The sequence below is a fragment of the Melanotaenia boesemani genome, chromosome 3 (assembly GCF_017639745.1).
Source record: "Melanotaenia boesemani isolate fMelBoe1 chromosome 3, fMelBoe1.pri, whole genome shotgun sequence".
NCBI lineage: Eukaryota > Metazoa > Chordata > Actinopteri > Atheriniformes > Melanotaeniidae > Melanotaenia > Melanotaenia boesemani.
The window spans coordinates 33,346,699-33,360,787 of NC_055684.1; the positions used below are offsets into that span (position 1 = coordinate 33,346,699).

Here is a 14,089-nt window from a genome sequence, read left to right on the forward strand (position 1 = left end):
AATCCATACAAAATGGATGCACCACACTGCAACTATTGCCAGTGATGTTCTGCATTCTGGAGAATTCCAGTCGTACTCATCCTCATCCTCTTCACCATCCATGACTGGCATTTTAATGTGATCAAAATTGACCAACAGTTTGCATTTCTGCACTGCAGTAAGCTATTTCCCAATATAACAGAAGCGCACTTTAGTGAACTACAGGATTTCACAACACCAGGCAAATCCGTGGCTTTGCAGTTTAATTACATTGTGTTGTAAACAGGTTCTGATTCCATCCACTGCTCACTGATTATAGCTTACAGAGGCCTGCACTGTCAAAAATGTCACTTTTATAATATAACATATAGTGAAAAAAAATAGTTGCATACACTTTAAACCTTTAACTTTGTGTAGGAAAAGAGGAACTTATGTGGCTAATAGCATTTGTGTTGGTGCTCTGGGGGGAGCAGGTGGCGATGTTAGTGCTGTACTAGCTGTTCTGGATTTCACACAAGATTAACACCCAGTTTTGAGGATAAAGCTGCAATCCCCCCAGATCTGCAGGGAGCCAACCATCGCAACTGGGACAGTAAAATGCACAAAAACAAAGGTGGCACATACAAACACACCAGTCTTATTTATTCTACTTAACTTTTAAAACCAACTCATAATAACTCTTACATAATTAGGGTGCCCTGTTTTCTTAAGCATGTTCTTTCATTCCACTTCAGGATTGTTCACAGTTTCAAAATCCACTCTGGATTATTTCCCCCTTTGTTTGGCATCCTTTTATCACTTTAAAGTGGAAAAACACATTTTATAACCATACTGTGTGTGGGTTATAAGACCCTGAAGATATTTTTGTACAGCTTTTCCAACACCGCAGCATAATCTCTATATTTAGTGGGATTTTGTATATAGTCAAATTAACAACGCCTAATTGCATAAGAGGCATTGAAACGCAATTATTCCAGCCGCCCTCAGGTTCTGCCAGGAACAGTGAGGTTAGCAGTTTTTTATATGGTTTGCTCAGCATTACAGATTATGGCGCTTTGCTTTTTTCAGCAAAACTCAAATTCACCCACATCGTTCAGAATTATGAAGCTCATCTATTGCACACTGGCCTGAAAAGATGAAGATGAGTCATAGATTTAATATGCTGCAATGTTTTTAAAATATGACTGTATCATTTTGAAATCCAACAAACAGGCATCCGAAAAGAAAATACAAAGTACATCCTCTTTCATTTCTCAGGTTTTATGTATCAGAATATGATAAAATACCATCAGCTCTTTACCATTTCTTAAAATTAGGTGTGTACACAATCAGATGAACAAAAATAAATGACTAAGGCTTTTACACCATTTCTACAGAGTAGGACTATCAGCCATCTTTTCTTCATGACATTTCATAAGTCGTGCTGCCATGTTCTTGTAAAGAGAAGAGGCTTTCTCCTGGTAATCCTTCCAAATAGGCCATACTTGTTCAGTCTTTTCAAATTGTACTTCCATGAAATTTAACATTTAAAATACTAACTGAGGTAGAGTCTGGGAAGTGTTTGGGTTTTTTGCAGTTTATCTGAGCATTGCATGATCTGACCTTGCTTGGACATCTGCTACTGGGATCTGTTCTGAAAGTTTTTTTTTCTTTCTTTTTTTTCTTTACATGTGAATAGCTTTTCTTATAGTAAAAATATCAACTTATGTTAATGCAAATCTGAAAGCTCCAGACCAGCAAACAGTCAAAGTTTCTATTTTTATAGAGGTGTTCTAAAAAAAAAAAAAAAAAAAAAAAACGGGTGTTCTTCGTTTTTTAACTTCCTGTTTCTGCAATTTAGTTTAGTTCATTAATAGAACTGACATGAAGTAATGTGCCATGTCTTCTTGTTCATGTGAGCTTAGCTGATTTCGAGACCTGGTAAGATTAGAAATAAACCCTTAGAAATAAAAGAGGAATACTTCCTTATTCCCATGACTGCATTTAAATGAGTAAAAGACACCTACAAGAGGGAGGAAATGGCATTTCCAGTGCTGCTACATACATTATGTTATGAAAAGCTCATTAATTAGTCTTATGTAATAGAATGAACCAAGATGTATAACCCCATCAAAGGGCATTGTTCTACATAACTGTTTAACTTAGTAATCATGTGACCTCCCTCAATGAAAAAAGACCCAAAGCAAGAAAGAGAGATGAAAGATGAAGCTGCACCCTAATGTATTCTCCGTCCTCATTCTTATACTTTGATGTCTATATAATCCCTCACATGCTTTTTCTATATTTGGCTTTGACGCCCCATAAACTAATCCCCCCCCCCCCATTCTTTAGCGGAACAAAACTGTTTGAATTGGCCAGGATTACACAAACACAAGTTTTGTAGATTTACTGGCTGGCAGAGAAAAGAGTACTTTGCCAAAATGACGAGTCAGGTAGTTGAATTCTTTTTATTTTTTTTTTTGTGTGTCTCTCCATGTCTTTCACAATTCAAATACATGGCAGACTTTAATAAATGTGCATGTGGATGTTTGAAAGTGTCTGTGTGTAACAGAGGAGACGTGTTTTAGATTTATCTGTGTCAGCTGCAAAAGCAGAGCAGGCTCTTGCTATTTCTTGGCAGTGTTAGACCCCCTGTTGTGTACCGTCCCGTCATCCTGCAGAGCTCAATGCTCGCTACTTCTTTTGCAGAAGAAAAAAATGGCCTTTTCTGTGAGCAGCTGAGTGAGACTAAAAGAGCTTGTTTTTATTCACAATCTTGATACGATACCAACTAAAACGCAGCAGAAACAGCTGCAGCTGTATTCAGGAAGTATAGAGCCATAGGAACTGTTCCAAAGTCTAGTTCTGAGAAAATATGTGGGTAATTGCCTCAAATTAGGGAAAAGGGTTTCAGTTGGAAATTAGGATAACTTTGATAGCTCAGATGTGAAGGATGCTACATGACTACAGATGATATTTGGAAAAAAGAACCTTTGCTTGCTTTTTGGCACAAAAACAGCAAGATTTAACTTTGCCAAAGAGTATAGAAAATATGTCTGATGAATGTTAAGATAACATTATTTAGTCAGATGAGATCAAAACAGATTTTTCATATCTTTTTCTGAACAAATGGGGTCTAACAAGTCTACTTAAGAATGAATGAATGATCAGGGAACTAATGAACGCAGGTAGGAGTTTGATCATATCAGGTTGCATGAGGGCCAACAGTGAAGGGAAAATGATGTATGTAGATAGCACTGTGGATACTGGCTGACAGAATAACTCCCAAAACAAATGGTAATTTCCCAGCATTTTCTTAAAAAAAAAAAAAAATAAAAAAAAAAAAAACACATTCTCTGGCAAATTCAACAGTTTGTAATCTGATGTTTCTTCACTAAATGTCTCTAAATCCTACACAATGCCTTTTTATAGGTACAGTGTGTAAGAACTACTGACATCTAGTGGTAAAGGCTTAGAAATGACTCCAAATTAAAAGCACAGTTGTGAATAGTGGCTGTCAGTGGCCAAAATCCTTCCAGGCATAACCATGTTTTTATCTGAGTGGATCCAGTGGCCCCAGGTGTAGTCATGACTGCACTACAGGTTCAAAATTGTGTACATGTGTACTGTCTTCTTCTATGTGCCTTGTAAGGCGTTACTTATCTTAAATGGAGCTCTAGCACCTATCAAACAAAGCCAGTACTGCAGTTATAAAGCACAGAGGGTTCTCACCTCAGACAGAGTTATTTGTCCATTCAGAGATGCCATAGTATTAAAGGGTTGCGCAATATGACAATAGACACAAGTTTTTAATTATTTATTCTTTTTGTCTTTTACCTTTGTTTTAGTTAGATACTGCAACTTTAAAGTTAAAAGTGGACTTGCACAGCCACCACTGCAAAATGCAACTGAAAAAATGGCCTCCAACGAATGACAAAACAAACATGTTTCCTCATCCTTTAGAGATCTGTACATCACCACATCTTCTGTGCTCAGCAGAATTTAATCTACCATCACAAACATATCAACTAAAAAAAGTCCAAATGCCATTAATGAAAGGTGTACTTCTATCTGTTGCTCTGACATCCTGCTGCAGCGCCTGTGTTTTTATAGTAAATCCTGACCAATGATTCATCATTTTGAATTAGCCCAAATACACTGCTGTTAAACTTTGAATTGTTCCAGTTATTGAGATGTGACACAATTTTGGATCATCTGACATTCAAATTAAATCGAATAGAGGGTGTCCTTGATTCAGCTCCACAGTGTAGCGTGACTAAATGAGATGAATGAGCAGCTGTTTTGCACTGTGACATTTTTCTGGCCAGTCAGAAAATTGTGCCCTTAGGGAGGGGAACCTCAGTGCTGGCAGCATGGGGCATTTCAGACAGAGGCAGGCAAGGGGTAGTGTAGAAATGTTCTTCATGGGAAAACATAAAAGCATGTAAATATAATTTTTTTTTAAAAATGCTGCTGAAAATAAACTATAAACCTGTAGATTTTCAGACAAAAATAATATTTACTGTAATTCAAGGATTCGTGTACCTTAGTGTGGAATATTCTGGCTCCAGATCATTCATACATAGATCATCAGTCAGGGATATAATGGTTGTGAGTGATCAGAAATGAGTCCCCTATAAAGTAGACCTACATTTCAGTTGCCATTCCCCAGGGCACTTACTCACCCACACTTTGCTCCATTTCTACCCCATCTCTGATGTTTCCTGCTGGGCTGTGAGCTGGCAGTGGTTGGGTTGGAGGCTGGAAGGTGGCTCAGAGTGGCTGATTGCTGCAGCCTCGGGGGATTGACCGAGTTAGTGCTGCAGCACAGGCCATCAAAGCCAGTGTGTATGCATGCATGTGATGAGAGGAGGAGGTCAACAAAGGGTGGTTGTTCTTAAGTCTTCTGTCCTGAGCTCGTTGCAGGCTTTTTGCTTTTACTCGTTCATTCATAAAAAAGACTAATGGAGTCCATCTGTGTCAGCTGACATTAGACAGACCACTATAGTGCAACAATAACTGTTATGAAAATAACAAAAATTAATATAATTATATACTTTTTCATATGCTCAACTTTAGATGTCACCTCACCCCTAACCTACAGTCTTGTCTCTCCAAGGGTATACTGCACCTTGTTTCTATGGAAACAGCCTCTAAAAGAAGGCTGGCAGACAGGGACAGGAAGAGGTGCTGAAATGGCAGAAAAGCCTGTTGTGCACAGGGAAGCTCCTGGAGAAAACACTCCATAGACAATACAGAGGGTTAACCACAAACACATATACACACAACTTTGTGTTTTTTCCACCTTGTACAAAAGGCACAAAGAGATGGGATGGAAGGGAGCATCCCTAGACTTCTTAATTTGCCATGAAGCCGTACAACCAGAGCTTATAGCTTATATAACAGATAACAATTAGCAGGTACAGTTTTTAGATGAGTGTTTATGTTGCAATATATATGTGTCAAAAGGAGTGTTCAACATGTATTGCGTTTTCTTCTGTGTGGGTCATTACAGTTGGTGAGTTCAATTAAGAACACTTAGAGTAACCTTTTGGATCACCCAGAATTCACACAGGAAATGCAGGCATACACACATAAAAATAACAATACAAAAAATAAATAAAAACACACACACACAAAGGAAATGTGAAATTAAAAGCCCCTTCTCATACACTAACATATTAAGAAATTCACACGCTCACATGAAATCTCACCCTGTTCTGTTTCACCAAATTGGATTGCAGCTCTGAATAACTTGATTATAAACAGCTTCTGTCTCACACAGAGGTTGTATCACTTGATAAAGCTCAAGAGCATTAGCACACACAGATACACAGATATGGTTAGACACAGTGCTGCAGATTCACGTTAACCTATTGCACATTACCATCTTAAATGTAGCCTAACGGAAAGGAGACAAACATTATCGACACATAAGTACTGTGGGAATTTTAAAGTTAACAAAAAGTCAGATATTTCAGGGTTAGGCTTGTGAAAAGATGCCTTTAGTCATTGTGCAATGACATGTGGACCAAGACTGTGAATAAAGCCGAGGCATGGAAAAATACAGCAATGGTTTGTGCAGCTGTTCTTTTCACAACTGAAATAAGTGGATTTACAGCTGATGTCATGTTTGTAACAAAGCTATCAAACCAGTTTGGTAAAGTGATTTAATGTTACTGAAATAAATGCAGCTAAAATGGCATTTTTTAAAAAATTCTTATCATGATTGATGGTGAAGATTGTAATTTTGAAAATGACACCAGACTTATTTTATTTGTTAAATTAAAATAATACATATATGTATTGATTTATTCTGTCTTAGGTGAATACAAAGCATCAGGAAAACGTGTTACATTATTTCGCAGCAACCATTAGGTTTTAAAGTTCACCAACTTATAGATATGTTGCTTACTTAGTGATAAATGTGTTAATAGACAGCAGTTATCTTAAAGTCTAATATTCAAACAATATCTTCAGCTTTTTTTTTTTTACAAAAAATGCTGTAACACAGTAAACTACCTTATACATACATTATACTGCTTACACATTATTGTAAAATGTAATATGACACTTTGAAAGGGGACTGTTTTTTATGTTTCATTATGATGATAAAAAAAAATCATATTTTGAACAAATTTATACTGCAACAAGAAAAAGATTCTAATGTGTTTTCAATCACTGACGCTCACCAGGAATCGCCCCTGCATAACAAACACAAACTTTTTTTATTCCAGGATGTTTCAAGGATTTGGAGGTACTTAAACCAAAGCTTTGTAGCTCCCTCTGGTGTTCAGTTGTATGTAAGACATAGTAAGTAAGTAAAGTAAGTAAATGTTTATTTATATAGCACCTTTCAAGATAAAATCACAAAGTGCTTAACAACAAGATAAAACACCGAATAACAGTAATACAGAGATAATAAAAACAAGTAAAACTAAGTAAAAGCAAGTTTAAATAGATGTGTTTTTAGCTGCTTTTTAAAAGAGGTCATGGAGTCCACAGATCTCAGGCCTAGAGGAAGTGATCTGATTCAACTCAAACAGGTCCAACAGCTAGTTGTCAAGTGCCACACAATGACCCATTTGTTTTACTAAGATATGCTGAATCAAGGAAACATGCAAGACAATTGTCCTCAAGGACCGGATTTTAAGATACATGTTTGGCAAGTCTGCCTGTTTTAGATCAGCAATTCGTGCAAAGGAGGCATTACCGAACATTTTAATCAGTTTTGTCAAAGGTGTTAAGATTGTATTATTAAAGAAATTAAGACTCCAGATATGAGTCTGGTTCATAATAGTCCTGCCCTTTTTTTAAGTTTATGTATTTATTTTACCATAATTGATAAACCAATATTGTGCAAAAACTGGAGAAAACATATTTAATTCAAAAGAAAAAAGACAAAATAATAAGACGGTCGGTGATTTGCTTTGTAATACGGAAGCTTAGAGCCGTCACCCAAATTAAAGAAATAAATAGGACCATATCACATTATTGTTTTATTAAATAGTTTTATTAATAATGAGTTTTATTGCAAAAAAATGAGAAATATACATCTTATAACATATGTTTTGCCAATCACTCAAAATACAATGTTCTAAATTATTCTGGTTAACGGTTTCAAAACATTAAAGAACTGAAAATGCACAACATATTATTTTTAACATCATGTTGGAGATAATTTTTCAAAAACCAAACAAAATAAAAACATTTTTTTAAACATAAGGTTACATGTTAACATAAGAGCCCTTCCAAGATGCCACCTTAATAACTCTCATCCACTGAAGTTCTATGTCCGTGGAAAGTTTTTGCTTTGGTGATTGTGTGATTGTGAGGGAGTTTTTTTTACTTCTGGAGTAGCATGGTGAGGTTGTTGAGGCTCCACAGGCACCAGCAGCTTTATACTTGCTTTTTGCTGCTGTCTTGAGATTAATTTGTCTGGAGACTTTCCTTGATATGCCTACCTGAACGAGCCTATTTGATCTTGCTTATGTGTTTGCAGTCTCCATTTTTTTCATTTCTTTTTCAAAACATTGCATTTGTCAAGCTTTTCATTTGCAGAAAGAATCTTCTTTTTCCCATACTGCATGGGAACTATGGCATAATAATGTGAAACAACCCCTTTAAGTAGTTTCTCTTTCATCAAGCTCATGGAAACTAATTATCAAACTTGTCTGAGATTGTTGTCAGTGATGTAGGGCAAGCTAAAGAACACAAGCAAAATCTTCTGCAGAAAAACTAAAACATAAATGTTTAATGACCTGAAATCCTTTATGCATAATAATTTGAAACACACTAGTAAGATTTGAGATGTTAGTTAAACAGATGATACTAACTTAACTTTTTTGTAGTTTTTACAGTGTTTCCTTGGAAATTTAGACAAAGATCTGAATATTTCCTCTACCACTTTAAAGTTTTGTTGAAAGTAAGTAGACTGAATTAAAATAAGTGGATGAAACATATTGAGTGGCACGTGTTACTAAACGTGGACAAACTCTGCTTGTCGTCTCTCTTTCCACGTCTTTCTTTTCAGTGGATCTTTTAACCATTAATCATTTATTAGACTACAGCTTTCACCAGTGAAGAACTGCTGACAGAGGAAGGACTATCACAGGGAGAAGACCCTTCGTACCGCTGTAACAGCTCATTCATTTGCTACACAGTGTCTCTTCACCTCTCTGGGACAGATTTATGGGAGTGTATCTTGTGCGCGCGTTTGTGTTTTCAGCACTGGGAGCTGTCCGTGGTTTTGAGCTGCGTTTCGCCGACTTTTTATAAGGGATTTAAAAGATGAGTGTGTACTTAATTTATTCTCTCAACTGTTTCACAGAAGACAGAAAGACATTTTTAATGTGTTTTTACCACTAAAACTTTCATCCCTGAAGAGTTTGTTGTCTCCCACCTCCTACCATGCTCCCTGCTCAGGAGGCAGCCAAGATCTACCACACCAATTATGTGCGTAACGCTCGTGCCATGGGCGTAATGTGGACGGTTTTTACTATTACCTTCGCCGTCATCACCGTGGTAGTGTTCATCCAGCCCTACTGGATCGGGGACAGCGTCAACACGCCACAGGCCGGATACTTCGGCCTCTTCCACTACTGTATCGGGAACGCGCTCACCTCGGAGCTCGTCTGCAAAGGGAGCGCGCTGGACTTTGGTTCCATCCCGTCCGGAGCTTTCAAGACGGCCATGTTCTTCGTGGGGATCTCCATGCTGTTGATCGTGGGCAGCATCGTCTGCTTCAGCCTCTTCTTCTTCTGCAACGCGGGGAGCGTTTATAAGATCTGCGCCTGGATGCAGCTGGCCTCCAGTGAGTTTGACCAAAGTTTGTAGACGTAGTATGGGAAATTTCTCCTTGAAAACCTTCACTTTATATGGTTTGATTGCCCTTTTATATACAATGTTTTTACCTATGAAAATTTTTTTAAAAGCAAGGTTCACTTATTCTGAAATTGATCAGTCATATTTAAATTGCCATATAATTACACAAAATGAGCACCACTGTTTAAAGTAACCTGATTGGGATTTGTTAATATTGTAAATTAGCCCTCAGTCATAAGTGAGCCTTAAAATCATTTCATGTAGAAAGAAGGCAAACACAATAAAACTCAATATTTAGAAGTCAAGGTTTCCCAGTGAAACAGGTAATATCACACAGTGGGGTAAAAGTTCTGGAAAATAACAGAAACCTATGAAAACTGAATTTCAGTGTAACATATTTCACTTGTTTCTTCCAACAGACTGCACACATACACACACACACACACACACACACACAGTGAAACTTGAGTCTGTGTTTGAAACATGAAGCAGTCTGTGAACAGATGTATCTGCAAGTGAAAGGACAAGCCTGTAATGAAATAAGACAGGAGAGCAACCTGAAGGTGTTCTGTTACACTTTCTCCTCTCCCTCTTCAGACCACTCACACCTGCTGTTGAGCTTGTCTGTGTGCATATATCTTTGCGAGGGCCTATAATGGTGTAGATTCTCAGTCATCACAGTGATCCTAAGAGCTTGAATTGAAGTCAACTGGACTTATTTTTGTCCGTTGGAAGGGATTTGCCTCTCATCCAAGACTTCTTAATTCTTAAACTGACTAGTGAGGAGTTCCGGGATAATAAACTGTTGACACCTGGAACTTCCTAGTATGCGCTAAATAAAATAAGTTAAGCTAAAGTGTTTTAAAGACAGATTCTACTGAAAACAAACTGTGTGGAGGTATCTTGATGACTTACTGAAATGGTTCAAAATTCTTAAAATAAGGCAGCATGTGAGCTGAAGAACTGCAAAAGTAAAAGGGTGTGTGAAAAACAGAGTGAAAGTGAGATGCAAGGTGTGTGTGTGTGTGTGTGCGCGCGCGCACGATGTTACACCTGATCATGCTGAGGTGACATGACATAAGGCTGACTGTGTAGTCAATAATAGAGGAACAAGTTCATCTTTCTGAGTCAAGATGCTCTGAAGTTGCCAGGCAACTTTGTGTGTGTGTGTGTGTGTGTATGTGCATGCTTGAAATGTGTGCATATTTCATTTCTCTGGTGGCTTCTCCATTTTTTTCCTTCTGTTTCAAAACTTACATTGCTAGCACCATTAAATAGAAATCAAATGCGTATATAATATTTTTACTATTTTTCTACATTAAAATTCTTGAAAGTAACTGTTCTAAAACACAAATGATGAAAAATTAAGTTTTACATAGCACCGAACTTCATCACCTTTATCATTCCTCATGTCTCTCAGGTACGTGCATGGTGATTGGCTGCATGATCTATCCTGACGGCTGGGATTCTGATGAAGTGAAGCGCATGTGTGGTCAACGGACCGACAAATATACCCTGGGCAACTGCACCGTGCGCTGGGCGTACATCCTGGCCATCATCAGCATCATGGACTCGCTCAGCCTCTCCTTCCTGGCCTTCAGCCTGGGCAGCCGGCAGGACAAGCTGCTGCCTGAGGACTTCCAGGTGGAGGGAAAAGGTATGAAGGTGGAGAAACGCTAGGGAATGAAGCGAATAGGAATACTTTTCATGAAGAATGGTAAAACAAAGATTTAGATAGGGTAGCAGAAAACAAACAGGGGGAAAGAAAGACTTTAAGAAGTAGTTAGGCAGAGAAAGTTTCTTAGCTATGCATTGTTTTGGTTGAAGGGACAACTGTCTAGAGCCTATATTCTCAAACTGTGGTACGTGTACCACCAGTGGTACGTGAGAGCCCTCTTGGTGGTACTTAGAGGAAAGTCATAAATATTTTTTAATAAAATTATTAAACATTAAGGGTCGCGGGTAAGCTGGAGCCTATTCCAGCATTACCGGTGAGAGGCAGGTACACCTGGACAGGTTACCTGTCCATCGCAGGGCCAACACATAGGGGACAAACAACCACAACGGTGGGAGGAAGCTGTAGAACCTGGAAAGAATCCAGGCCTACACGGGGAGAACATGCAGACTCCACACAGAAAGGCCACAAAGTTCAAACCTCCCCCTCCAGCTGAGATTCAAACCAGCGACTTTCTTGCTGTGAGGCTGTGGTGCTAACCACCACACCACCGTGCAGCCCAGTTCCTTTATGAACTGTCCATAGCTAATAGCTATGTATGTTATAGCTTAATATGTTTGCTACTGTATGTTCAGGTTTTTCATGATGGTGGTACTTGGTGAGCTCGATATTTTCTCATGTGGTACATATTGTAAAAAGTTTGAGAACCACTGGTCTAGAGGTCTTAATGAAATATTTAAAACATCACCTCACTGCTTCTTTTTTGTTACATGGTCAGGATGCAGTGCTATGTGTGGATAAATCCACCTGCTTCTATCCTTCTGGATTTCCTTGGAGATGTCAGCTACATTTTTTATATACACAGACCTTACAATGGCAATCTTATGTGTATGTAGATTAACATTGTAAGTACAATCCTTATTTGATAAAAATGTGGGAAAAACTTCATTCAATAATTTGCTAATCTCATAATCAATCATTTATTTTCAATGAACAATAGAAAACTTTTGAAGGTGAAATATTTTACTATTTCTTTAAAAACATACACTTATGGCAGGACCGTGTTTAAAGAAAAAAGTTAGGACAGGGACGTGTTTTCTACTGTGTAGCATCTCCTCTCTTTTTCGGTTAATGACAGTCTGTAACTCCTGGGAACTGAGACACGTTGCTGGAACTTTGAAAGAGAATTGTTGTCCATAATATCTCTAATGTACACTTCTAGTTCTTCTTTGTGGTTTAGCAGTTTGTGGTTTAGCTTTGTCTTGATGAAATATTAAGGCTTGAAAGATATCTGTAGAGGGGTATGTGCTGGTTTACAACCTGTATATACCTTTCACCATTGATGGTGCTTTTCTGATTGTTCAAGTTGCCATTTCTGTAGTCCAATGTTGTTATTATCATCTTATCATCATTATTATATCATAATATCATATTATCAGGATGTCAGATGGTCCCTCTCCTCTTTAGAATTTCTATATGTATGATCATTTTGTCTCATGTGAGCTGTTGAGCTGTGGTCCAGTGAAGACAGCATTTTTGGATCATGTCCACATTTGACTTCTTGGATGCATGACAAAGCTTTACCTATGCATAGCATAATGTTTGCAGGCAATGATTTCTGAAGTGTTCCTGTGTTTCCTTGACAGAATTATGCTGTTTTTAACACATTGCTGCCCAAAGATCACAGGCATCCAGGTTTAATTTTCAGCTGTATCTCTTCCCCTGAGATGCCTTTAGATTATTTGAATCTTTTGACAATATTATGTGCTATTGGCAAAGAAATTTTCAGTCTTTGCAGTTTTATATTATGGATTAATATTAAGAAATTGTTCCACAATGTATAGACTGTTTTTGGCAGATTAATAAATCTCTACCCATCTTTACTTCTGAGAGATTTTGCCTCTCTAAAGTGCCCTTTAAAAATCAGTGTTCCTAATCATGATTTTGACTTCATTTTAATTAATCAAATTTGGCAACATGTTTCTTTAATTTTAGTAACAGTTTTTTATTCCTTTGTTGTTTAGTCCCATTTTTTTAAGATACTATCAAATTCTAGATGAGCTATTTTGTCCTAAAAATGTTTCACCTTCAGCATCTGATTTAATGATCAATTAATATGACCTGGTTGACTGAGCATCTACACCAACATTCAGCATCTGAGGTTTTATTAGCTCTACTGTAAATATACATTTATACTGGTTTACTGGATGTGCAAAGTATTGCTGTCTGTTTTTATTACTCAACACCCCAATTTTTGGGTGAATGAACATGAACCAGTGAATCTTTGTTTGAGCTGATAATTATGTTTTCACTAATGATGTTTTTCTCTTAACTACAGATAACGCATAGACCCCTGAAGGATGACAGAGTAAGGAGCTGGTTAAGATTTTATGGAAACTGGCTTGACAGCATTGAAAACATACCCCAACTCCAAGGCTTCATGACAGAAAATGATTAAGATTTTCATGTCCTCAAAATAAAAGTCTTAAAGTTTTGAATCACCAATGAGCTTCAATTTTGGTACATAATTTTTTTGAAAATGTGGACTTTGTTTTCAGGCCTGTCTTTATAGTATGAAGAATGTAAAGACTATTTTACATGTTAAAATAAATACTTGTTTTTAAAAAAATTAAACATGAGTGTCTTTTTTTTTAATTAAGTACATTTCCTCAAAAACTGTACTTGGAGTCTATTGTTGCCAGTGACTTCAATTAAGCTTGCTTATAGACTGTGCTCCTCAAACTCATCCAGTATGTGAAGGTTACAAAAGGGAAAACACTTTGGACCACGTTTGCGACCCCTGATTGGCCCCTGTACAGTGCAGTCAGGTCGGCCCTCAAAAGAGGCATCAGGGTGCCCCCTACAAGAGGAAAATTGAGGACTATTTCACTGAGATTGACCCCAGGAGCATGTGGCAGGGATTAAATCAAATCACCAAGAAGCAGTAATCAGGTGACTCCTAAGACTGATGCCTCGCTGGCAGAGGATTTCAACCAATTCTTTGCCCAATTTGAGGCAAACAGCAGCCACACCACTACCACTACTCTCCACCAGCAGCACACTTAATCCACAAGAGCGTGAAGTGAAAAGTGTGCTAAATACGGTGAACCCCAGGAAGGCAGCAGGCCCTGA

At 37.7% G+C, this 14,089-nt stretch overlaps 1 protein-coding gene across 1 annotated transcript; it reads left to right on the top strand.

The window, feature by feature from the left end:
• The first annotated feature begins 8,803 nt into the window (after window positions 1-8,803).
• lhfpl5a (LHFPL tetraspan subfamily member 5a) lies at window positions 8,804-13,508 on the top strand. The gene is made up of 3 exons (XM_041980746.1): window positions 8,804-9,271; window positions 10,703-10,939; window positions 13,296-13,508. Exons 1-3 carry the CDS (start codon window positions 8,869-8,871, stop codon window positions 13,304-13,306), a joined length of 651 nt encoding a protein of 216 aa, XP_041836680.1. The 5' UTR covers window positions 8,804-8,868; the 3' UTR covers window positions 13,307-13,508.
• Window positions 13,509-14,089: the final 581 nt, after the last annotated feature.

Excerpts from the sequence above, each read along its gene's own strand:
- lhfpl5a (XM_041980746.1), top strand. The coding sequence starts at position 8,869 with ATGCTCCCTGCTCAGGAGGCAGCCAAGATCTACCACACCAATTATGTG. Across the intron at positions 9,272-10,702 it reads CTGGATGCAGCTGGCCTCCA|GTACGTGCATGGTGATTGGC; the intron begins GTGAGTTTGACC and ends CATGTCTCTCAG.